Genomic DNA, 25,362 nt, shown 5'->3' with positions numbered 1-25,362 from the left:
ATCATTGACTCCACCCAACAGGAAGTCGGCCATTTTGAAAAACGTGCATTTTACACACATTTTTTGCATACTTTGTCGAACTCCTCCTAGGGAATTTGGTGAATACTCTTGATATTTGTCAGCAATAAACTACTACCATCCGTGATGATAAATTGCGAAGGAATAGTCGATATCTTAAACGAGAACGAAATGGCGGACAGTTGAATTGCTTGAGATACCCCATTAAAATAGGAAGTAAATACATTCTGGTGTTGGTAGGTGTTTGAGGAGGTTAAACAGGTTGAACACTCACGAAACTTTACAGGCCTGCTTGATTTAAGCAGTACTTTGATTAAAAATTGAAATTTCATATATACATATTTCATTGGCTCTATAGCGCCACCTAGGTTTCAATGCATATTTGACATTACGGAAATGCTCAAAAACTCTTGAAAATTGTCAGATTCCATAAGATCTAAAAAACACTTTACAAATATTGTGATAATTTTTTCATGTGTAGCTAGCGGACTCTACAGCGCCCCCTAATTCGTACGGTTAATAAATTAGCTGTGGATGTGTCAAAATTTGTCTAATCTTCTCAAATTTTGGTAGGAGCGTAGATATTATGACTCTGCACATATTTGCATTTGGTTTGTATTAGCTCCGCCCAACAGGAAGTCGGCCATATTGGATTTTGTAATATTTTTACACTTTTTTTCACAAACTCATTTAAACTGCTCCTAAAGTCTTTGTCAGATTACCTCTAAATTAGATGAAAATGAACATCAGACACAGTTGATGGAAATTGCCAAAGGAATAATTGATCGCTAAAACGGTGACGTAATGGCGGGCAATTGATTGACTAGAGACGCAACACTAAACCAAAGTGAAACCATGACACAGTCAGAACACAGATGATTAAAAATTCATGAAACTTGGCAAAAACACAAGAGACATCATTAGACACGTTTTCAGTATTGGTAGGACTGACTCTGCCCAACAGGAAGTCGGCCATTTTGAAATATCTGAATTTTACATACATTTTTTGCGTATGTTGTCAAACTACTCCTAGAAATTTTGTTGATTTCTCTTGGTATTTGGTAAAAATAAACATTGAACATATCTGATGATAAATTGTGAAGAAATAGTCGATATCTTAAACGAGGAGGGAATGGCGGACGGTTGAATGTTTGAGATGCCACATCAAAACTGGAGGTTGACACATAGGTAATGCTAGGAGTTTTGAGGACGTTATAAGAGAGAAAAGCTCACAAACTTTGACCGGCCTGCTTATCTGAGGCTGTTGTTTGATCTAGAATTAGAATTTCAAATATGTGTTTTAACAGCTCTATAGCGCCACCTGTATTTTAAATGGGTATTTCACATTTTTGGCAGGATAGAAAACTCTTGAAAATTACCACACTTAATAAGACCTCAAAATTACTTTCACCGGTTTCTCGGTTTGGCCCGGTACGATTTGCGCTGTTGTGCGAGGGCCCTACGTCCCCCTGTGACAGGGGGACAACTCGTTATTATTATTATTCTGCCTCTTTGCGTCCATTTTTGAGGCATTTCCGATACTCGAAAACTCACGCATTTTGGCACAGGCCTCAAGCTCGGCGAAAATTTTAAAGTTCCATAGAGGCTGGACTTAGGCGTGGTTCAGGAGCTCTATAGCGCCCCCAAACGTAGGCAGTGGCCGGGATGAAGTTTGTCCAATGTACACCAACTTTGGTACGCTCATTGACCTCCTCATAAAGAACAAGGATCAATTTGATTTATTTGACTCCGCCCAACGGGAAGTCGGCCATTTTGACAGGAAATTGCAAAATAAAAAGTTTCCCGCTGGGTTTCGGAGGGGTTAAGATGTTTGAAAACTCCTAAAATTTTACAGAGCTATTTAGCTTAGGCCACACTTTGACCTTCAGTTGGAATTTCGTAAATTCGTGTTTCATCAGCTCTCTAGCGCCACCTATTTTATATCACATTTATAAAAAGCTCTCAGCCTCTTGATAATTGGCAGATTCAATAAGTCTTTGAAATGATTTAGAAATATTTTGTCGTTTTTCTCATGTGTAGCTAGATGACTCTACAGCGCCCCCTATTTTATTTAGGCCATTAAATTAGCTGTAGCTGTCTCAAAATTTCTCCAATATTCTAGATTTTTGGCAACAACATAGAGAGTATCCTCCCGTACATATTACCCATTGGCTGGTATTAGCTCCGCCCAACAGGAAGTCGGCCATTTTGAAATTTGTGGAATTTTTACACATTTTTCACGAACTCATTCAAACTCCTCCTAGAGTCTTTGTCAGATTATCTCTAAATTGGGTGTGGGTAGGCTCCAGACATACGTGGTGATAAATTGCGAAGGAATAGTCGATAGCTGAAACGATGACGTAATGGTAGGCAATTAATTTAATGGAGAAGCAACACTAAACAAAAGTGAAACCATGACACGGTCATAACACAGATGATTGAAAATTCATGAAACTTGGCAAAAACACAAGAGACATCATAAGACACGTTTTTATCATTGGTAAGACTGACTCCGCCCAACAGGAAGTCGGCCATTTTGAAAAAAGTGTGTTTTACACACATTTTTTGCATACTTTGTCGAACTCCTCCTAGGGAATTTGTTGAATACTCTTGATATTTCTCTGTAATAAACTACTAACATACTTGATTGTAAATTGCGAAGGAATAGTCGATATCTTAAATGAGGACGAAATGGCGGACAGTTGAATTGCTTGAGATGCCCCATTAAAACAGGAAGTGAATACATTCTGGTGTTAGTAGGTGTTTGAGGAGGTTAAAAAGGTTGAAAACTCTCAAAAATTTACAGGCCTGCTTGAATTAAGCAGTACTTTCATCTGAAATTAAAATTTCTTGTATACGTATTTCATTGGCTCTATAGCGCCACCTAGGTTTCAATGCATATTTGACATTACGGGAATGCTCAAAACCTCTTGAAAATTGACAGATTGCATAAGACCTAAAAACACTTTACAAATATTTTGACAATTTTTTCATGTATAGCTAGCAGACTCTACAGCGCCCCCTAATTCGTTTGTTTAATAAATTAGCTGTGGATGTGTCAAAATTTGTCTAATCTTCTCAAATTTTGGTAGGATCGTAGATAGTATGACCCTGCACATATTTGCAATTGGCTTGTATTAGCTCTGCCCAACAGGAAGTCGGCCATATTGGAATTTGTAATATTTTTACAAATTTTTCACAAACTAATTTAAACTGCTCCTAAAGTCTTTGTCAGATTACCTCTTATTTCGCTGTAAATGAACAACAGACATATTTGATGATAATTGCCAAAGGATTAGTTGATCGGTAAAACGGTGACCCAATGGCGAGCAATTGAGTTACTAGAGACGCAACACTAAACCAAAGTGAAACCATGACATGGTCAGAAAACAGATTATTGAAAATTCATGAAACTTGGCAAAAACACAAAAGACATCATTACACACATTTTCAGCATTGGTAGGACTGACTCCGCCCAACAGGAAGTCGGCCATTTTGAAATATCTGCATTTTACACACATTTTTTGTGTACATTGTCAAACTACTCCTAGCAAATTTGATGAATTCTCTTGGTATTTGGTAAAAATAAACATTGAACATATCTGATGATAAATTGTGAAGGAATAGTCGATATCTCAAACGAGGACGAAATGGCAGATGGTTGAATTTTTGAGATTCCACATCAAAACAGGAGGTGAAAACCTAGCTAATGCCAGGTGTTTTGAGGAGGTTATAACGGAGAAAAACTCACAAAATTTGACCAGCCTGCTTATCTAAGGCTGTTGTTTGATGTAGAATTAGAATTTCAAATACATGTATTTTAACAGTGCCATAGCGCCACCTGTATTTTAAATGGATATTTCACATGTTTAACAGGATAGAAAACTCTTGAAAATTGGCACACTCAATAAGACCTCAAAATTACTTTTAGCGGTTTCTCGGTTTGGCCCGGTACGATTTGCGCTGTTGTGCGAGGGCCCTACGTCCCCCTGTGACAGGGGGACAACTCGTTTTTACCTGAATTTTTACAACTTGAATTTTTATAACCTGCATTTTTTCGACCTGAATTTTTACAACCTGAATTTTTAATCCCTGAATTATTTTTTTGCTACATGATTTTTTTTTTTACTTAAAAATTTTGTACCTGAATTTTTTAAAACAGTCCTTATCTGAAATTTCAATACCTGCATTTTAAATATCTAAATATTTGAAGGTAAATTTTTCAAGAACACCAGATTACACACTCTTTATTTTCAAGAATCATGTTTTTTTGTTTCAGGTTCTGGTGACACTGATTTAACTCCATACACTACAGCCTTAAAGGAAAGAGGGAGAAGCTACCCCTGATTGGCACCACCGTGAGGACTAACTAGTAGTCCGCCCTAATAAAGAAGCAATAATAATGAAGGTTACCTACCCATTACCAACCGACAACTATTAGCCGACGTTCCTACAACGTGGTCACAACGTGCTGGGACCGCCAAGAGTTACGTTGCCACAACGAATCCGGGAATTTCATTTTACCGGTTGTCACAACGTAGGCGGTTACATTGCTGTGACGAAATTTTGGTCACCAAGTTATGTCGCGCACATGTAACGCCAACGGTATTTGGTTAGCTGGGTAATGTTAACTACTTTATTTCAGTGTGAAATGTTTCAGCTAGCTAGGTTAGCTAATGTTAACTACTTTATTTCATTGTGGAATGATTTATCTAAATAGGTTAGCTAATGTTAACTACTTTATTTCAGTGTGGAATGATTTAGCTAGATTGAGTAACTAAATGTTAACTACTTTATTTTAGTGTGAAATGTTTCAGCTTGCTAGGTTAGCTAATGTTAACTACTTTATTTCAGAGTGGAATTGCTTAGTTAGCTAATATTAACTACTTTATTACAGTGTGGAATGTCTTAGTTAGCTACATTAGATAATGTTAACTACTTTACTTTAGTGTAGAATGTTTTAACTAGGTAGGTTAGCTAATGTGAACTACATTATTTCAGTGTGGAATTATTTAGCTAGCTAGGTTAGCTAATGTTAACTACTTTATTTCAGTATGAAATGTTTTAGCTAGCTAGGTTAGCTAATGTTAACTACTTTATTTCAGTGTGTAGTGTTGTAGTTAGCTAGGTTAGTTAATGTTTAATTTATTTTAAGTGTGGAATGATGTAGCTAGCTAGGTTAGCTCATGTTAACTAGTTTATTTAAGTGTGGAATGTTTTAGTTAGCTACATTAGCTAATGTTAACTACTTTACTTTAGTGTGGAATGCTTTAGCTAGGTAGGTTAGCTAATGTGAACTACTTTATTTCTGTTTGGAATGATTTAGTTAGCTAATGTTAACTATATTTCAGTGTGGAATGTTTCAGCTAGCTAGGTTAACTAATGTTTCCTCTTTTATTTCAAAGTGGAAAGATTTAGCTAGCTATGTTAGCTAATGTTAACTAGTTTATTTAAATGTGAAATGTTTTAGCTAGCTAGGTTAGCTAATGTTAACTACTTTATTTCAGTATGAAATGTTTCAGCAAGCTACTTAAGGTAATGTTATCTACTTTATTTCAGAGTGGGATGTTTTAGTTAACTAGGTTAGCTAATTTTAACTATATTTCAGTAGGGAATGTTTTAGCTAGCTACTTTAGGAAATGTTATCTACTTAATTCCAGTGTGGAATGTTTTAGTTAGCTACTTTAGCTAATGTTAAAGTGGACATGAAACACTTCAAGTATTTAGTATAATTCGCAAGATGTGTTTTTACTGTAACAAATCTTATAAGTTTAACAGTTGTCAGTGAAACTGAATTAAAATAATAAGCAATCTTAACATCATTTTTTAAGTACATGTAGCGCCATCTTGTCCCAGCGCTGAAAGTGACGTCTCGAGGTTGGTTCTCCAACGCCTAACATATTAATAACTATTAGCCTACACTGGTTCCTTAATGGATAATAAAAGCCAAGCCAAAAATGTATGCATAGGGGGCACCTTTGTATTGGCTCTGGGTGTAGCAATACTGGGTGTAGTATAATTTTATAGGGTTAGCCACCATGCTAGGGTTAGTACTTTCTACACAAGGATTATGGAGGAGAGGGTTTTTTAGTCAGGAGCATTAAGTTAGTCGTTCGCTGGACAAATAAGCTGAAGTCCGAGGTTTTTTTCCTCCTTTTTAATTTTAACTCTGAACAGCTGGGATGTACAGATCTTCCGACTGGAGTTACTATAAAAGCAGCAGCTGTGAGCCTGAGCAGCTGTAAGCTTTGAGGCACATCAAAAACCAGCTCCCCTCCTCACTGGACCCTCTGCAGTTTGCGCATTGTCCAAACAGATCAACAGACGATGCCATCTCTACTGCCCTCCACCTGGCTCTCACCCACCTGGATAACAAAGACTGCTTTGTTCGAATGCTGTTCATCGACTTCAGCTCATCATTCAAAATCATCATCCCTCAGCATCTGATTGGAAAACTGAGCTTGCTGGGCCTGAGCTCCTCTCTCTGTAACTGGGTTTTGGACTTCCTGACTAAGAGACCACAATCAGTCAGGATTGGAAACAACACCTCCAGTACCACCATACTGAGCACCTGCGCCCCACAGGGTGTGCTCAGTCCACTGCTGTTCACTCTGCTAACTCATGATTGTACTGCGAAGTACAGCTCATACAGACGAGTCAGCATACAGAGAGGAGGTGCAGTGGCTGATGGACTGGTGCAGAACCAACAACCTATCTCTAGAGGAGATAAACTCTAGTCTGTGCAGTCGAAGCAGTCCTGCAGCACAGCGTCTCCGTCACTGGGCCACACAGTGATGGTCTTCTGTGTGGGTTTGGAGCGTCGCAGAGGGGGATGGTATGTGGGGACCAGCATGATAGAGATGTGGTCAGAGAGCGCGGAGGAGCTGTAGTCTGCCCAGTGAAGCTCGTGTATTATTGTCCATAGTTGCTGTTTTACTGACCAAACTGTCCTTAAATCCTCAAAAGTTCAGTTCTGCGTGGGGCATGTGAAGTTGGGTTCAGAACCGGCATAAAAACAGCTCAAAATAGGGTGAGAGGCCGCTGCACTTGGTCAGTAAAAAAGCAAATGCTGTGTTTGGATATTTAGCTAGGCTAGCTACCAATAATAATGGTCAATATCTCAAATGTAGAAGTTCGTGAATGACTATGCTTTTCAAAAAAACAAAACAACACAATGAAGACAATTTCAATCTGAAATTGACTATTATGTTTCACTTCAACACAAATACATTCCACACTGGAGTTCTCCGTGGGCACCTTTGAGTATTTAACAAATAATAACATGACAGTCTCAGTCCTATAGGTTTAATGTAAAACATATGTTGAGAAAACACAATGAGATTGTAGATCTGCATTATAAAAGCCGTTTATTAAAACACAGATGAGTAAATATAGAGGTGAAGCAATACAAAGATAATAGTTTGTAATGGATAAAAACAATTATATTTATATAATTATAATTGGATATTCTTAGTAAATTTGGAGATTAAAAAACCTTAAGCAACATATAATATTCAATAAGGAAAAGATAAGAGAGTATAAAACTTGAGTAATACAACACAGACAAATGAGAACACCAGCAGAGGGAATGAATGAGCCCATAACCTTACTACACTACACAAGCCTGAAGTGGGTTGATTTCAGTATGGGAACTACGGCTGGAGCGTTTTATTTAACCTCTGAAAAGGATTTTGTTGGCCTCTCTGCAGAGTCTGGATGCTCCTCTGGTCCACATGGCAGTACCCGAGCCCAGTGTCGCCTCTCTGTGGCTTTGAGTCTCACTTTTGGGAGCCCTCTCTGGAGTTCCTCAGGTGGTGTTTTCACTTCTTCTTTCATACAGATGGGCCTAGCGATTAATAGAATTATTCTAAGCTATGCTAAGCTTGGGGAACTGAGGATGGCTTCCACAAAGTAAAAACAGAGATACTAGAAATGAATAGAAATAATAAAATCTGCATATACTAGAAAAGAGATTAAAAGCATTCAAATCATAAACTCTGAAGATTTGGTCCTAAACGTTTAGTTGCCAGCTAAGAATCCTACTCTAACTATGACATCAAAATTTTAAAGACTACATTTTTTTCCCTTCTTCAGAACTGAACTCCTACCGTAACTACCCTAAAAACTGAGCTCTGTCACACAAAGCATGTCCTAGAATATCAAACATTCAAGAAAACTTAACATGGAATTCAATAAACATGATCGCTGGATAAGATTCATTTTGCTGAACCTGTAAAATCCATTGTTAAATTCAGTTCATGTTTGATTCTGGTGGAACGTGTCCCAATTGACAAAGTGAAACATTTGTGTAGGATAAGGTGTTCTGTCCGAAAGACCTTCGAAACTAATTTAAGATGGAGTTTTCTCTCCTATGTGAATGCGCTGGTGTTTTTTGAGTTTACTCTGCTGAGTAAAACTCTTCCCACAGTCTGAGCAGTGATACGGTTTCTCTCCTGTGTGAATGCGCTGGTGTATTTTGAGTTTACTCTGCTGAGTAAAACTCTTCCCACAGTCTGAGCAGTGATACGGTTTCTCTCCTGTGTGAATGCGCTGGTGTATTTTGAGATGACTCTGATGATTAAAACTCCTTCCACAGTCTGAGCAGCAATACGGTTTCTCACCTGTGTGAATGCGCTGGTGTTGTCGGAGATTACTTGGTTGAGTAAAACTCTTTCCACAGTCTGAGCAATAATACGGTTTCTCTCCTGTGTGAATGCGCTGGTGTTTTTTGAGGGCACTCTGTTCAGTAAAATTCTTCCCACAGTCTGAGCAGTGATACGGTTTCTCTCCTGTATGAATGCGCTGGTGATTTTTGAGACTACTCTTTTCAGTAAAACTCTTCCCACAGTCTGAGCAGTAGTATGGTTTCTCTCCTGTGTGAATGCGCTGGTGTTTTTTGAGAGTACACTGTTCAGTAAAACTCTTCCCACAGTCTGCGCAGTGATACGGTTTCTCTCCTGTGTGAATGCGCTGGTGTATTTTGAGATTATGCTGTGCAGTAAAACTCTTTCCACAGTCTGAGCACCAATACGGTTTTTGTCCTGTGTTAATGCGCTGGTGTATTTTGAGATTATTCTGTGCAGTAAAACTCTTCCCACAGTCTGAGTAGCAATACGTTTTCTCTCCTGTGTGAATGCGCTGATGCAGTTTGAGATGACTCTGTTGATTAAAACTCTTCCCACAGTCTGAGCAGTGATACGGTTTCTCTCCTGTGTGAATGCGCTGGTGTTTTTTGAGATTACTCTGTTTAGTTAAACTCTTGACAGAGTGCTGCTGTTTCTCCATGTTGGGACTTGGCTTCATTTGTCTGTTAAATGTAGCAAACTGTTTCTGCGTGTTCTGGAGATTCTTCTGGATGGCTTTTGCTTCACCTCTTTCAGCAGTTTAACATTGCTCTTAGTTAAATATCCTGGTTGTTGGTGATGAATTTCAGGAGAATATTTTCATTTCTGGAAAAAACAAAGAAAAATGTCCTTGAATATTAAAATACAAGCAGGTAAATTAACTGAAGAGAACTGCCCAAATCAGTTAAACTATACTGTTAAAACTACTAAGACATCTTTATGTACCATAAAAGCTTCTGTACTTTTATCCCATTCTATGTCCATAGTGTAAGGGGGCGCTGGTGGTCCTCCAGCCACTAGAAGGAGGCCACCTTGTGTCACTCACAATAATCAGTCTGACACCTGTTTAATGCCTTTTTAAGGACTACCAACTGTTTTGATGGACAGTCTTGATTCTGTTTTGGTCTCACTGAAAGAAAGAGTGATGTTATCCTTTAATCTGAAGCTTTGAGGCGTGTGCCAAAAAAACAACATGCTACAAAATATTAGCCAATTTTGACAAAATTATTTGTACATATTAAAGGAAGAAGTTACTGATGTTGGAGAATACTTTGCCAGTTTATATCCAGTTCTGTGTAGAAATATGAGACTGTTGCTTGAGTCACTTCAAACTACCCCAACAAATAGCACTTACCAAATTTTACTCAAAGGTCAGAACTATTGGGTACGTTTACATGCAGCCTAATAATCCACTAACAATCAGATTACTGGCTCAACCGGCATAGAGCACGTCCATGTAAACACCTCAGTCGGAATAGAATAGTCCGATTGAGGCCATTCCGAATACAAATTTTATCCGATTGAACGAGGTGGATAATCCTTTAAATATTCAGATACAAAGAAGAATAACAGCCTTGTAAACACCTGTACCCAATTACATTCCCAGTTGGAATTTTAAAGTAGGTTTGCGCATGTACCACAGCGTTTAAGGGACACTCTTAAAAATAATCAATAAAACAGTTCACTTTGAGATTAAAGTTTTATATTAGGAGATAGATAGATAGATAGATAGGTTCTTAACGCCGTGCCGACACACTAGGGTCATTTTAACGGCGGTATTTAAGTCAAATCTTCAAACTGTGCATTATTTTATATAAAATTAATTATAAAAGTTGAGTTATATTTAAAAAATTTAAAAAATTTTTTAAGCACATTTGGCATCTCACGTTCAGTAAAAAACCTCAGTCTATCTGAGTGCAGTGGTTTGCAGTCCATTAAAATGTGTTTCAAGGTAAGTCTGTCTTTACAGAGGTGACAGGTTGGAGCATCTTCTCCAGTCAGTAGATGTTGGTGCGTCAACTTTGAGTGACCGATTCTACATTTTGTAAGTATGGTTTGATGTAGACGACTGTCCATTCTAGTGTAGGTTCGTCCGACTTTGTCCTCTATGTCATGCAGTTTGTTAAAGGTTTTACTGTCCCATTCAGTCTGCCATTTGTTTTTGAAATACGCGAAGATCTGTGGATAGCTGTCTCTGGGAGGGATGGGTCGTGTGCTGATTCTGACTGCAGTGGATGTTCTGGCAAGTCGATCTGCTCTTTCATTTCCTGGGATTCCAATATGGCTTGGGATCCAGCAGTAGACTACGTCAAAGTCTTGATCTCGTAGTACTTTGTCCTTTCTCAGTATTTCAGTAACAATGGGATGGACTGTGTCAGGGTGTTCCAAGGCTTTAAGGCAGGATTTGGAGTCTGTAAAAATGATAAATTTTTTCCGGTTGCTTGTTTGGATGTATTCCAAGGCCAATAATAGCGCATATGCTTCTGCGGAGAATATGGAACTGGAGTTTGGTAGCTGTATACTGTGCTGGTAGTTTGCGCATGTGACTGCTGATATGACTCTTGTTTCAGTTTTGGATTATATTAGGAGAGGAGATATATTAGTATTAAATATTTGCTGTTAAATAATCACCATCAGTTATCTGCATGTAAGATGCTGATTATTAATGCTGTAGTGTTACAGTTACTGTACATAATACAGTGTCCAGATTTTGCTGTGGTAGCCTCCCAGAAGACCTGCGCAGAGTATTTTGTTCCTTAAAAAATAAATACATTTAGTAAAATAATAATAATAATAGTAAACTTTATTTATAAAGCACTTTTAATATATTAAAATTCAATGTTCTTTACATACAGAGAGGTAATAAGGAAACAAATTAAAAGGAAAAACACAGTAAACTATGTGACTATGATATTAAAATAAATCAATTAAAATAAAAAGTAATAAAAATGTAAATCAATACATAAATCGATGCATAATAATACAAACACAAATTATTAAAAGAAAGTTTATTAAAAAAATGTCTTTTTGAAACTGTTTACTGATGCTGCTTGCCTGATCTCAACTGTTAAACTGTTTCATTTCTTTGCTGCATAAAAACAAAAAGCCTCCCCTCTTCTCTTCTTTTCTGTAACACTATGTAAAACAGTGTATACAATTATAATAGCTGGCCTAAAATAATTATATTACAATGTTTTAGGATTTTTATTTTTCTTTGGTCGCAAAACTTGATCTAAAAGGCAGCCGAAATGTCCGTGCAGCACCGCGCGCTCTCCCGGGAGGCTTCTCGTGGCTACTGAAACGACACCCACCACGGGGAAATCTGCACACTGTCTGTGCCTCGCTCTTACACTGCAGCTCACGCAGTTACAGCGACATTTCCTTTAAAATACTACCACTTTATTCTCGTAATATTACGATTTTTATCAAGAAAAATAGATAAAGGCGTAATAAATCAGTAATTACTTGGGTTTTTTAGATATAGCTGTGCAGTATCTTTAGCAGACTAGAGAGCAGATGATGATCGAAAGCTCATTACATCAAGAAGAGACTTGAGACTCGACTTGGATTCGTGACCATCTCAGATACCAACTGTAAACTCTGGAAACATAGCTAGTTATCCAGTTGCTGTTGGTAAATATCACGGAATCGTGTATTTCATATTTAATTTAAAATTGAATAAAAAACTTTAATGACAAAATGAACTGAATATGATGAGCTTTCATTTAACTGATCAACAGTATCATTTTGACTACCCCAAAGAGAAGCACTTACTCCTTGTATTAAATAATCAATGCTTCAAGGGATGCCCCAACTTGTTACATTTCAATTTAGGTAATGGCTACAGTTACAGTGACACTCAGAGATAGAAATGTGCACCAGTTTATCAGAAAAATGTATTTCGTTGTTAGTCACTTCAAACTACCCCAACAAATAGCACTTACTAACTACTGTGGAAAGATCAGTGCTGTTGTTTGAGTACCAATTCTGATATTGATTCCAGTAGACACTTTTTTTTAAATCTAAATTTCATTTAAAATAATATGGTAACATTTTCTTTGCATTTACCTTCTTGATGTCCTGCAGATTCTTGAAAAGGAGATCGTACTGCAGCAGATCTTGTTTGTTGCTCACCTTGTTTAAAGTCTTACTATTTCTGTATTCTGAAAGCTTTCCATAAATTGAGGTCATTCACAGCTCCTCCCTGTAAAATCACTCTCTGACATCACAATGGACCATCCTGATTTCTATATAGAAGGGTACTTCACACGTGTAAAATAATTTAAAACTTCATATGCAAATATCAGTTTTAAATGAATTAATTGAGTTTGTTTGTTGATAGAATGGTAAAAACAAGTTTACCATCAACAGTGAGGACCAAGGCCATCTGGTACAATTTTAGCATTTATTACACAGTGTTATAAAAGTTGTATCAATTTAGTGTAAATTTTTGGTGTTAACTTACATGGTAAATTTTGTCAGTACAAAATTGTTTGAATATCTATGGTGACCATCACAAATTGAAGCATTTATTATTTAATACAAGGACTAAGTGCTTCTCTTTGGGGTGGTTAAAATGGTCCTATTGTTCAATTAAGTAAAACCTCATCTTATTTGGTTCATTATCAGTAATCATATGAATCAGAACTACATGATTTCATTATATTATATCAGTGATTCTTGAGATGAGGGACAAAAGATGTCCGGGAGATCAAACTCATTGTAATTCTTAAAATGTTCTTTAAAAACGTCAAATAATTAGATTAAACAATGAAATAAGAACTTATTTATACCACAAAATGTGAATTAAAAATTAAAAATGTATATTTATGTACATTACATGATTAAAATCGTGTCCGGAGTTTCTGTCATCACCATAAGATTTTTCTAAAAATGCAAAAAAACAGGCATTATATTGGCCAAATCACACTCTAAGAACCACTTTTTCACTTCCTGTTTGGTGGACGTGCCCTGAGGCCACTGCTCTAGTAAGTAAATATTTCTCATATTTTTCCTTAATTATCTTCTCTTACAAAACCAGCTATGTCACAACCATATATTGTCAACACCATGTTCGATAAAATTCAAGGTTTATGTGATTTTAGTAAGAAATAAAAGTTTAATTTAACTTTATTGTTGAGGCCACGAGCAGCTGGTGATAAACAAGATGGCTTCTGCAAAGAAATCACGTGTTATGATAAAAAATGAAAGTTTTCTTCAACTCCGTAAGACTCCGTCAGACGTCAACTACGTAAGAAATTTTGTAATGAGGACCTTTTCAATCAGTTGTTGCCAGGTGTTTAAATTCATGCCATGATATAAGATGAGTTCAAGATTTTTCTTTCCATTTCCAAAGGCTGAATTAATGAACATTCTTAATGTTTTTCTCCATGATCTGTATATTTGATGAGTTTATGGACTGTTCAAGAGATCTGATATGCCTACTGCCAAGTTCCTGTTTTTAAATTGGGTGCGAGTGCAAAAAATAAGGATTGATATTAAATATCCTTTTATCCTGAAATGTTACAGTTGATAAGTTGAGTTTTTGAAGTTCAGTGGTCATGTTAAATGAAGTTATCTCCAGTTCTCTTCTAACGCCTCAACACTGTCAACAGCTCATCAACTCCATAAGATGAGTTTTCTGTTCATTTTTGTTTTTAAAAAGACATTTTATTACATTGTCTCATATTAGCTCAATAAAAACACTTCTTGTTCTAAATAAATTTGTAATTTCTGTGTTGCTGACTATCATTGTTTGTTTTTGAGATTAAAAACTAAATGGGTGAATGTATATTTCCCCAGTTATAATAATCGGCAGCTTGATAATATATATTTTTTAAAGTAATAGTATTAGTTTAAAAACATGAATTGAATAACTCAGATTAACATATCATCCAGTAGTTAAAATAATTGCAATAAGTTTATTCAAAATACATATTTTTATGTTTCTTTGTGTCTCATGGTGTTGACAAAATCCCAGGCTTGTCCATCAAACATGAAAAAAATTTAAAAATATTAAACCTGGGAGATTGAATTTCAAAGCATCTAAAGGACAACACCTGGGCCAACTATAATATATAAATACATTTTGAAAAAATCAACATTTTATTTTTAGAAATTAAAAACCCATTGTCTCAAGAATCCCTGATATACCAATAGAACTATGATATTAAGAATCACTTGTTAACATAGGGTTTCTTGGTGTACTCTTACATATTGAAAGAATCCTGAAGATGTCTTAGTTCTAATGGATCTTTGTATCAAAGAAAGTGTTGAAAGGAAATGTCACAATTTCTACTTTAACAATAGTTCTGACCTTTGAGTAAAATTTGGTAAGTGCCATTGGTGGTGTAGTATTAATCCTCCTGTTACCTTCAAATTTACTAACACCTTTTATGTTTGGGGTCAATTTGACCTACAGAAAATTATTATATATTAATAACATTTTACCCAAGATTGTCATGTGCTATATTTGTTTGTTGACTACTTGAATAGCCATTTAAAACGTTTCTTAAAAAATAAAACATTTAGAATGAAAAAGATTGTATGTTATCAAGAATAGTAACAAGTATTATGTTTGGGGCCAATTTGACCACAGGAAAAAAACAAACAAGCAGAAATTCATGCTCAGTCACATGAGAGTCTGGATTGTAAAGAAGAAGATCCTACTTGTTCCATTCATCCCATATTGCTGACTTTATTAAGATCTCATCAGTCAGTCATTTTCAGTAGAGAGAGCAGAAAAAGAGAGACAGAACACATAGAGAACTGGTTTAGAAGCTGCTGTGAAACCTTTTATATCTCTGCATTTCCACTATGTTGTGTAAACAATATGTTTGTAGGAACAATATTTTCCTCCACAGAAAAAGAAATATCAAGTTCTCATGAGAATTATGTTTTCTGCGTGAATTGTTAGTGGTTCTTGCACTAATACAGTTACAATTATGTTATTTTAGAGATCAATTTTTTTAAGATTACAAAATTGCATGTCATTATGACCTTCACATCACGAATGTGTGTCAAATTCTGATATTTGATATTCGTTTTATAAAGCTAAAATTGCGTGGGGTCAAATTGACCCCAAACAACACCAATGTATACAAAATGTGAACAAGACACAAAAAACATCCCATTAATTTTATGTTTACCCAGTTGTCCCCATTGAATTAGAAAAAGTCAACAAATATGAGGTAAATAAAATGAGATTAACTGCTTACATAAATGCGTTAAACATTGAATGGGATCAAATTGACCCCAAACATAATAGGAGGATTAAGTGACTCAAGCAACCAGGTCTTATATTTCTACACAGAACCAGATATAATCTGGCCCAAATAGTCTCAACATCAGTAACTTCTTCCTATAATGTGTATAAAAAGTTCTGTCTAAATTGGATAATATTTTGTAGTAGAATGAGAATGCTTGCTGGGCTGTTTCGAACAAGTTTTTACCATCCTATTAACAAAAACTCAAACAATTGCTTTTTATTTTATAATTATTAGTTTAAAACATTTGCATATGAATTTTCAAATGCTTTTACAAGTGTGAAGTACCCTTTTATACAGAAATCAGGATGATCCATTGTGATGTCAGAGAGTGATTTTACAGGGAGGAGCTGTGAATGACCTCAATTTAGGGAAACTTTCAGAATACATAAATAGTAAGACTTTAGACAAGGTGAGCAACAAACAAGATGCAGTACGATCTCCTTTTCAAGAATCTGCAGGACATCAAGAAGGTAAATGTAAAGAAAATGTAACCATAATATTTTGAATAAAATTTAGATTTAAAAATTTTCTACCGGAATCAATGTCACAACAGCACTGATCTTTAGTAATTAGTAAGTGCTGTTTGTTGGAGTTGTACAGAAGCAATCAGAGAGTCTCTACAGAGGAAAAAAACTCACTTCAGAATCTGCTCTGAATCTCAAGCCATGCGACAAAGTCTGAGGAAATGAGTACAATTTTATTCTAAAAAGTATTAAACATTTACAAATTATTACTTTTAGCAAAATAATAATTTATAGATGTTTGATACTTTATAGAATAAAAATTTTACTCATTTCCTCAAAACAGAACAACTATAACTATTTCTTCACCGCGGAGATAATTATTAAAGCTTTTAAACTGCAGTTTTAATCATTTTAAAGGAGCTCTGTGTGTAACTCCAGCATCAGTAATGCTAGTAAATCTACTGAATAAAAAACATTAGTTGTAGAAAATAGAAATACAGAGGTACGTTTTCTTTCCTATTTTAGTGAAATACTTTGTTCTACTTTGTAAAATTAAAGAAAAACCCCATAGAAGCAGTTATACAGTGTTTTAAATGACAGTTTTAGCTGTTTAGCTCCATTCAGCTCCATGCATTGAGGACTCCCTCGCGGGCTCCCTCTAGCGGTGAGAGGGTATAATGTGATATAGACCGTTTCAATGAGGAAAACAAAAACAAAGCTACTGAACATGTCTGTTCCTTCACGCTTCAGGTGGTGCTATTTTCAAGTATACAGCTGTCAGAATGAGAGCGCTTATAACACAGAGCAAACACGCTCTAGTCAGAAATTAGAAAAAAAGTGATCAGACCTCTTTTCCTGATCCTTTTGATAAGGATTTAAGAGGGAAGTTTTTTCCTCTGATTAAAAACGCTTGCCAGAGGTGACCTACCCAGATGTGTATCACTACCTTGTTGAAACGGAGTGTGTTTACACCAGAGAGGCAGTGAAAGCGCACCGCAGTTTGGACGCATATAATTACTTTCTCAGTGGAAAAGTTGGAAATATTTGTTCCTGTAGTAGAGAAGCATCACTATAGTGTATTTTGAGGTTGGAGCAAGTCAAATGCTATCCAACACGTACTCTGCATGATTTATAGATAAGAAGGAGGGAGAAGTTGTGAGCGGACACTTTAACTGCATGGCAGGTTAGCAGTGTGAAAAACGAAAGCAGGCATGTTTACTCTGGAAGACCAAAAAATGACATGTATAAGTAAATAAATGTTGAAATAAATAAATGTTGACATAAATGCACATATAAATGAATAAATAACTAAATATATAAAGAAGAAATATTTATACTTATACAATTATTTGTGCATGCATTTATTTATTTATATATTTATTTATTCATTCATTCAGATTGTGCATTTAATTATATATTTATTATTTTCAACATTAATTTATTTTTCATTTATTTATTTAGATATTTATATGTGTATTTAATTATACTTATGTCATTTTTGGTCCTCCATAGTTTACTTGTTTAAAGAACAATTTGACCTGATTTTCAACGTTTGTGACTCTCAGATTAGGTGAAGTTTGCATTCATGTTAAATTTAAAAGTTACGTCCACTGTTTTGAACGCTGTTTACCGCTAAACCGAAGTGTTCTAAGAACAGCTACGTCACACTTCCTATGCTCATAAATATTCCTCTGAAACGGTCAATAGCGGAGGAGGGGCTCTACATAACTCTTCCGGGGTCTGTAGCTGGAGTGCCGGAGGAAGAGCAGAATCAGCTGAACTACATGTTCATCTACACAGATTTCTCCCTGAAAACTGTTTATTTTGGTGTGTAAAGCGCTTCTGTTTATTTACAGTAAACTTAGATTTCCAGATTTTTCCACCATTAAGGCAGTAGCATTAGCAACAATTAGCTTGTAAAATGACAGTTTTGTTACCAATACCACACCTAACAGCTAAAGTTAATTATAAAGGAAAGGATTAACCATTAAGGACAGCTTGGACATTATCCTAACATTTAGACTGTACAACAACAACAACAACTTTAATGTAAAAAACAAATTTAATGTGTTTAAGACATTCAGGCTGCTAATAGTATTTTATTGTTTGGAACTGCCTGATAGCTTAGGTAGCTAGATAGCATTGGCTAGGTAAAAGTGGCTAAAACCTTAACTTACCTTCAAAATTAATGTAAGTAGCTGTATTCTTGTTATTCAATATTTTTCTATATCGTTCGTGGTACATAAAAAGAAGTGGTGCGTGCTCCACACAGCTTTCAATGCAAAGATTTTTTAAAGTGTTAGCAATAGTAAAATGTTTTATGATGTGATTTTTTTATGTTGGAATAATGGTTAAGTGTTTATCTACAGTGGAAGCTGACGTGTTTCCTTAACGAGACTGGCAGAGAGAAAAAGAGAACTGTTTAATAGGCAGAACTGGATCAAAATAGGGGAACAAAGTACTAACAGCGTTTTAACTGGTAGTTAACATTTCCTACCTTGCTGAAGTTGTCAGCGGTTTTTTAACCAAATATCTAATGTTATCTAGCTAGCCAATGTGCCCAGTGCTTTTTTTAACCCAAGTGTAACCCCTCCCTAAAGGCACCAATATAAATTTAGGGGGGGCCTACACCTCAACTTGATACTGGTTCAGAATAACCAGATAAACTTTTAGCTGAATATGCCAACACTTAAATAATAAAATGGTACCTCCATAACATAAACATTTCAATATTTTAAAAAGAAAACAGCAAAACACACGTAACTTTGTAAAATAAAAGTGGAGCTATTTAGTTAACTCTCAGACTTTTCTCTTTATTTATATGAAGAGAAATAAAATACAATAAAATAATCCCAGATCGGGTCTCAAATAACACAAAAAAACACGGTTTTCCTCTAAACTCTGGTTAATAAAAATAAAGTAAAATAAAATACCCAAATAAAACAACTCTTGGTTTTAGCAATACGTATGAAACCCTCAACTGAGAAAACACACCTCCAATAAGAGCTAAAACACCTCATATTGGAGTTACTCACGGTTCACACAGAGCTCACGGAGATGGCGTCCTCAGTAGCCATGACAACAGACTCCCGGTTCACGGTGCTCCCGGTAGGAGCGCAGCAGTCCCCAGCACTCACAGCGGGAGACGACGCAGTGCACGAGCGCCGGGAAGATCAGAACACCCTCCGTGTTCAACTCACACGCGAGGTCCGGCCGAGCTGCTGCAGACAGGCGCGAGGAAACTCAGCAGCAGCAGCAGCTCTCAGTCCGCGGAGAAGCGCCTTTACTCCACAGTCCGGCTGAACTGCCTCTTCAGAGGTTCCGCAGTAAAACTGAACTGAACTGGTTTAGAGCACTATACAGTACAATAGCACTGTAACTGTGTTATAGAGCGGATAACAAGTAAATAAAAGCGCTCCGAAGAGTCTAAACACAACTTCTCTCCTCACTTTCTCTCTCCTTCTCCTCCAACACACACCCACAGACACTCACACTCTCCCTCCTAGTCCCGCCCTTACTCGGCGCGGATTGGATAGAAAAATGTCTGTCGAGGTTTTCACTCGTATGATTGGCTGAGCTGAACAGGAAACCAGCAGGAAAAACCCGCGAAACAGAAAAGGCTCCTGGGAAATGGAGTTCGTTTACACTTACAATAAAAAAACTAAGAAAATAATACAAATACAAATACACAGGATATTTTTAAGGGTCCTGCACAAGTATCTAATGTTATTAAGTTAGCCAATGTTACCAGTGCTTTTTAACCAGTATCTAATGTTATCTAGGTAGCCAATGTTACCAGTGCTTTTTAACCAGTATCTAATGTTATCTAGCTAGCCAATGTTCCCAGTGCTTTTTTAACCAAGTATCTAAATGTTATCTAGTTAGCCAATGTGCCGAGTGCTTTTTTAACCAGTATCTAATGTTATCTAGCTAGCCAATGTTCCCAGTGCTTTTTTAACCAGTATATAATGTTATTTAGCTAGCCAATGTTCCCAGTGCTTTTTTAACCAGTATCTAATGTTATCTAGCTAGCCAATGTGCATAGTGCTTTTTTAACCAAGTATCTAATGTTATCTAGCTAGCCAATGTTCCCAGTGCTTTTTAACCAGTATCTAATGTTATCTAGCTAGCCAATGTTCCCACTGCTTTTTTAACCTAAGTATCTAATTTTATCTAGCTGGCTTATGTTCCCAGTGCTTTTAAGCAAATAGCTAATGTTAGCTGCGGTCCAATCTGAAGGGAGCTGCCCAACTAGGCAGCATTTTCAGGCAGCATAAGCGCGCTCCCGAGAAAAGGACTGTCCCATTCGGAAGGTGGCATGTGCTGCCTACCTGGGCAGCTGCCTTATTTTACCCCGATTCTGAAGGCAGCGTGAGATGTATCCTTCACGGCGAAGGCAATCCCATGATGCATTTCACCAGCTCAGAGTTCCAGCGCTCAGATTTAAAAACATGGCGGACGGAGCCGGCACTGCGAGGGAGTTTCTGTACAAATGTAAGTAATTCCCTCCTGTATTTCCACTCAACGCTGCGTGGGTTTATCAAACTAGCATATTTTAGACTGTTTTAAGTTGTTTTCCATCGTTGTTTTCGCCTGTACTTCATTTAATGTAAGACCTGACCGGCGGAAGCTACCGTTAGCTTATCGCGCTAATTTACCGGGTAAGCTAACACGCATCTAGCCGACTTACAGAGTACCAAACGCGGCTGCAGCGCTGAGGAAACCCCCGCTAGGAAACAAAGACACCCTGGCCGTCCAGTGTAAAAAGTTTTAACTGTTTTAAGTCACTGTTACGTATAACTAAGTGATTTACTGTGTAAATAGTGTAACACTGTAGAATAACCTGTAATTCAGTGATTTAATGTGTAAATAGTTTAATTGTTAGAGGGAATAACTAGAGTTACCTGTAACTGAGTGATTTACTGTGTAAATAGTGTAATTATGAGCGTGTTCTCCATAAACCGCTGTTACTAATTCAGATTTATTTTTTCCACAGGGATGAACATGGGCCGGGGAAGGTGAACTCTGGTCAGACCGGCTGGAGGCAGCGTTAGCTCCCTTTATGAATATATATTTTTTTCTTTGAATGTAATAAAGTTTTCTCTCTTAACATTATTATTTTTGCTTGCTGTGTGTTTATTGTCACTATGCTTATTGTAGTATCACATCTCAACTAGTGGGTATGGGTAAAAAAAAAAAAAAAAAAGTTTATGAATCATGTGTTTTATGCAACTAAAAGATAAAGATATAATAAAAATTAGCTGACTGTGTATGAATGTACTATTGTGTGAAACGTAGCTTAGTTTGATAATTTAGCTCTGGCTCATACAAAATATTTATTATATTATGGTTTCATTACTCATGCATTTCTACAAAGCATCTAATCAAAAATAAAATAAAAGCATACATAAAACTGACCATACTCTGAGAATGAAGTGAGGAAAAGTGTATAATTAAAGTAAATCATGAATATTTAAATATCTGTAATATTTGGATGAGTAAAAGAGAAATAGCTGCCGCTGCATTGAGATTTATCCCGAGGTAAGTGATCATTAACTTTAGTTATTTATAAACAAGCTCACGGGCACAGCGCGCTAGACGTGATGACGTATGCTGACTCCAGAGCGTGTCCCGAACGCGCTGCCTTATAAGATCCCTTATGGGTGAAAATGCTGCCGAACGAGGGAGCTGCCTTTGAAGGCAATGACTACCTAGGCAGCTCCCTTCAGATTGGACCGCAGCTGTTATCTAGCTAGCCAATGATCCCAGTGCTTTTTTTTAACCCAAGTAGATAATGTTATCTAGCTAGTCAATATTCCCAGTGCTTTTTTAACCCAAGTAGATAATGTTATCTAGCTGGCTAATGTTACCAACGTTTTTAACCGGTAGGTAAACATGACACAGTTAAACACTACTGCGAATACCTTCACCAAGCCAGGACATAGTTTGTTATTTTAATTTAAATAGAAACTTGTCTGCACTTCTTCCTAAATGAGAGTGTGGCCATTTCAGACATGAGTAGACGCTGCATTGTCCGACATCCATCCATATTTTTTTTTCATATTTTATGTTAAAGATACAAACACATTTTTTATGATTGAGCTAACTAAAATGTCATATCTGGAGCTGTGATGGTATGTAGATGCATGAAATAAGTCTCCACTCATACTGTATATTGTATAAAATAACATTTATTATGCTAAAATAATTAACAAGAACCCCGGTTTGCTTGTGAGAGAGAACGTTAGACAATCTTGTCCTGTGCTCTCTGCCTCGTCACCGACCAACTCAATCTGTAAAACCCAAGGATTTATGTCTTTCGGTCCCTTGTCTGAAAAAAAGTAATATTATCTCATTTCTAGAACATAAGATAAAGGAAAGAGTCGGTTAGAGAGTTCAATCTTTCTCAAGCATATACAACATCGATATAGAGATGATGGAATTGTGGGTAACGCTAGCTTCTGTAAAACTGCAGCAGGTCTTGGAGCTACTGCTCTGAATCTGCTGGTGTAGAGGTTCTGCTGCTCTCTGGCTCTGCAGATGACGTTGGGCTTTAACCCGATGCTGTGATTCGCCACCGTGTCTGCTATATTGATTTAGTAACCAAATCAGTTAAGCCATTGATGTGGAGCTGCAGTTTTTCTTGGTAAAAACACAATTAAATTTACATTTCTCACAAAATGTTCTTTTGTGTTTTTATATTTAAAGGATTTTGTTTTACATATACAAAAAAAAACACATATTGAACTCAAGAGTGCATATCACTGTTAGTCTAAAGCTAATGTGAAAAATAATTAACTGAGTTGTAAAAAAAAAATCAGGAATCTTTTATAAATTGGTGTAAAGGAAAAGGCATCGGACATCATTGGTCACGTGATCAATGTACAACGAATCAAGCATCGGCACAGTGATTCGAACAAATGTGTGTCGTTTTTTCGGCACGCCTCAAAGCTTGAGATTGAAAGGTAACATCGCTCACTTAGAATGAGATAAAAGTACAAAAGCTTTTATGGTAATATGAAGCTGTCCCAGTAGTTTTGTCTGTATAGTGTAACTGATTCAGGCAATTCAATTCAGTTTATTGACCTGCTTTTATTATTATTTTTTTTGCGTTTTCCAGAAATAAAAAATATTCTTCTGAAATTCATATTTAACTAAGAGCAAAGTTAAACTGCTGAAAGAGGTGAAGCAGAATCCGTCCTGAAGAATCTCCAGAACACACAGAAATTGTTTGATACATTTAACTGACAGATAAAGCCAAGTCCTGACATGGAGAAACATCATCACTCTGTCAAGAGTTTTACTAAACAGAGTAATCTCAAAAACACCAGCGCATTCACACAGGAGTGAAACCGTATCACTGCTCAGACTGTGGGAGGAGTTTTACTAGACAGAGTACTCTCAAAAAACACCAGCGCATTCACACAGGAGAGAGAATACTATCCCAAATTTGTTCCACGGCAATTAAAGTGCAAATCGTAAATCTTTCAGGCAGAACACCTTATCCTACACAAATGTTTCACTTCGTCACTTGGGACACGTTCCACCGGAAAAAAACATGAACTGAATTTAACAATGGATTTTACAGGTTCTGCAAAATTAATCGTATCCAGGGATGATGTTTATTGAATTCCATGTTATGTTTTCTCGTATGTTTGATATTCCAGGACATTCTTTATGAGACAGAAATCAGTTTTTAGGGTAGTTACGGTAGGAGTTCAGTTCTGAAGAAGGGAAAAAAAAGTCTTTAAAATTTAGATGTCATTGTTGTTAGGAGTAGAGTAGGATTCTTAGTTTGCAACTAAACATTTATGACCAAATCTTCAGAGTTTATGATTTCAATGCTTTTAATCTCCTTTCTAGTATTTGCAGATTTGGTTATTTCTATTCATTTCTAGTATCTCTGTTTTCACAATGTGGAAGCCGTCCTCAGTTCCCCAAGCTTAGCATAGTGTGGCTTAATGCTATTAACCGCTAGGCCCATCTGTATGAAAGAAGAAGTGAACCAGGCAGAGCTCCTCTGCCTGGTGATGGTGCTGTGCAGAGGGTGGTGAACATTGTCCATGATGCCAGTGGTGTTAAGGACTCCAGCTCTAATCCCAGCACAGAACCAGCTTTTCTCACCAGCCTGCCAGTCGTCCAGCATCCCTCTAGCTGATGCTGCCTCCCCAACACACTACAGCTTAAAAGAGAATGCTGGCTACCACAGACTGGTAGAACATCACAGCAGGAGTTTCTGGCAGATGTTGAAAGACTCGAGCCTTCTGAGGAAGTACAGTCTGCTCTGTGCCTTCCTGTAGAGAGAGTCAGTGTTCACTGACCAGTCCAGCCTATCGTCCAGGTGCACACCTAGGGATCTGTAGGATTTGACAACCTCGACATCGACCCCCTCGATGGAGATTGGCTGCTGAGCAGAGGGCCTGGACCTCCCGAAGTCTATGCACATCTCCTTGGTTTTGGAGACGTTCAGCTGCAGATGGTTCGTCTTGCACCAAACCACAAATTCCTTAACCAGGGTTCTGTACGATTGCAGTGTCGTCAGAGAACTTCTGCATGTGGCATGACTCCAAGTGGTATTTGAAGTCTGATGTGTACAGGGTGAACAGGACTGGAGAGAGAACAGTCCCCTGTGGTGCTCCTGTGCTGCTGATCACTGTATCAGAGGAGCAGTCCCTGATCCTGACATGTTGTGGCCTCCCAGTAAGGTCAGTGATCCAGGTGACCAGGTGCATATCCACCTCCATTTTCATCAGCTTGTCCCTCAGTAGTAGGGGCTGGATGGTATTGAAGGCACTGGAGAAGTCGAAGAATATGGCCCTCACAGCACCTCCCCACTTGTCCAGATGAGAGTGAGCTCTGTGCAGAAGATAGAGGATGGCATCTTCCACTCCCACCTTTTTCCGGTACGCAAACTGCAGTGGATCCTCAGCATGGTGGACCTGAGGTCTGAGGTGGTCCAGCAGCAGTCGCTCCATGGTCTTCATCACG

General features: G+C 37.1%; 1 protein-coding gene and 2 long non-coding RNA genes across 7 annotated transcripts in view; 2 read left to right on the top strand and 1 right to left on the bottom strand.

Annotated features, from left to right (window-relative positions):
• The window catches only part of LOC125801628 (uncharacterized), a 57,516-nt gene extending 53,478 nt beyond the window's left edge, over positions 1–4,038 (top strand). The window contains exon 3 of the long non-coding RNA XR_007438837.1: positions 3,748–4,038. This is a non-coding gene — a long non-coding RNA (uncharacterized LOC125801628). The remainder of the gene's footprint in view (positions 1–3,747) is intronic.
• Positions 4,039–7,368: 3,330 nt separating this feature from the next.
• LOC125801365 (zinc finger protein 239-like) overlaps positions 7,369–25,362 on the bottom strand; it is a 362,996-nt gene continuing 345,002 nt past the window's right edge. For 3 of the 5 annotated variants that reach the window (XM_049477975.1, XM_049477976.1, XM_049477974.1), the window contains exon 2: positions 7,369–9,467. In XM_049477975.1, coding sequence (XP_049333932.1) covers positions 8,368–9,321 — 954 coding nt within the window. In that variant the 5' untranslated portion in view covers positions 9,322–9,467 and the 3' untranslated portion in view covers positions 7,369–8,367. Of the gene's footprint in view, positions 9,468–9,587; positions 9,664–19,409; positions 19,702–25,362 lie in introns of those variants that run through there. The other 2 variants (XM_049477973.1, XM_049477977.1) reach the window with 2 other exon arrangements.
• LOC125801618 (uncharacterized) lies at positions 20,360–21,489 on the top strand. Its single transcript, XR_007438825.1, has 2 exons — positions 20,360–20,868; positions 21,371–21,489. It is a non-coding gene; the product is annotated as an uncharacterized LOC125801618 (long non-coding RNA).

This window comes from Astyanax mexicanus, chromosome 4 (genome assembly GCF_023375975.1).
Source record: "Astyanax mexicanus isolate ESR-SI-001 chromosome 4, AstMex3_surface, whole genome shotgun sequence".
NCBI classification, from domain to species: domain Eukaryota; kingdom Metazoa; phylum Chordata; class Actinopteri; order Characiformes; family Acestrorhamphidae; genus Astyanax; species Astyanax mexicanus.
The sequence above is the reverse complement of the archived record's forward strand: the minus strand, read 5'-3'. Positions and strand labels throughout refer to the sequence as shown.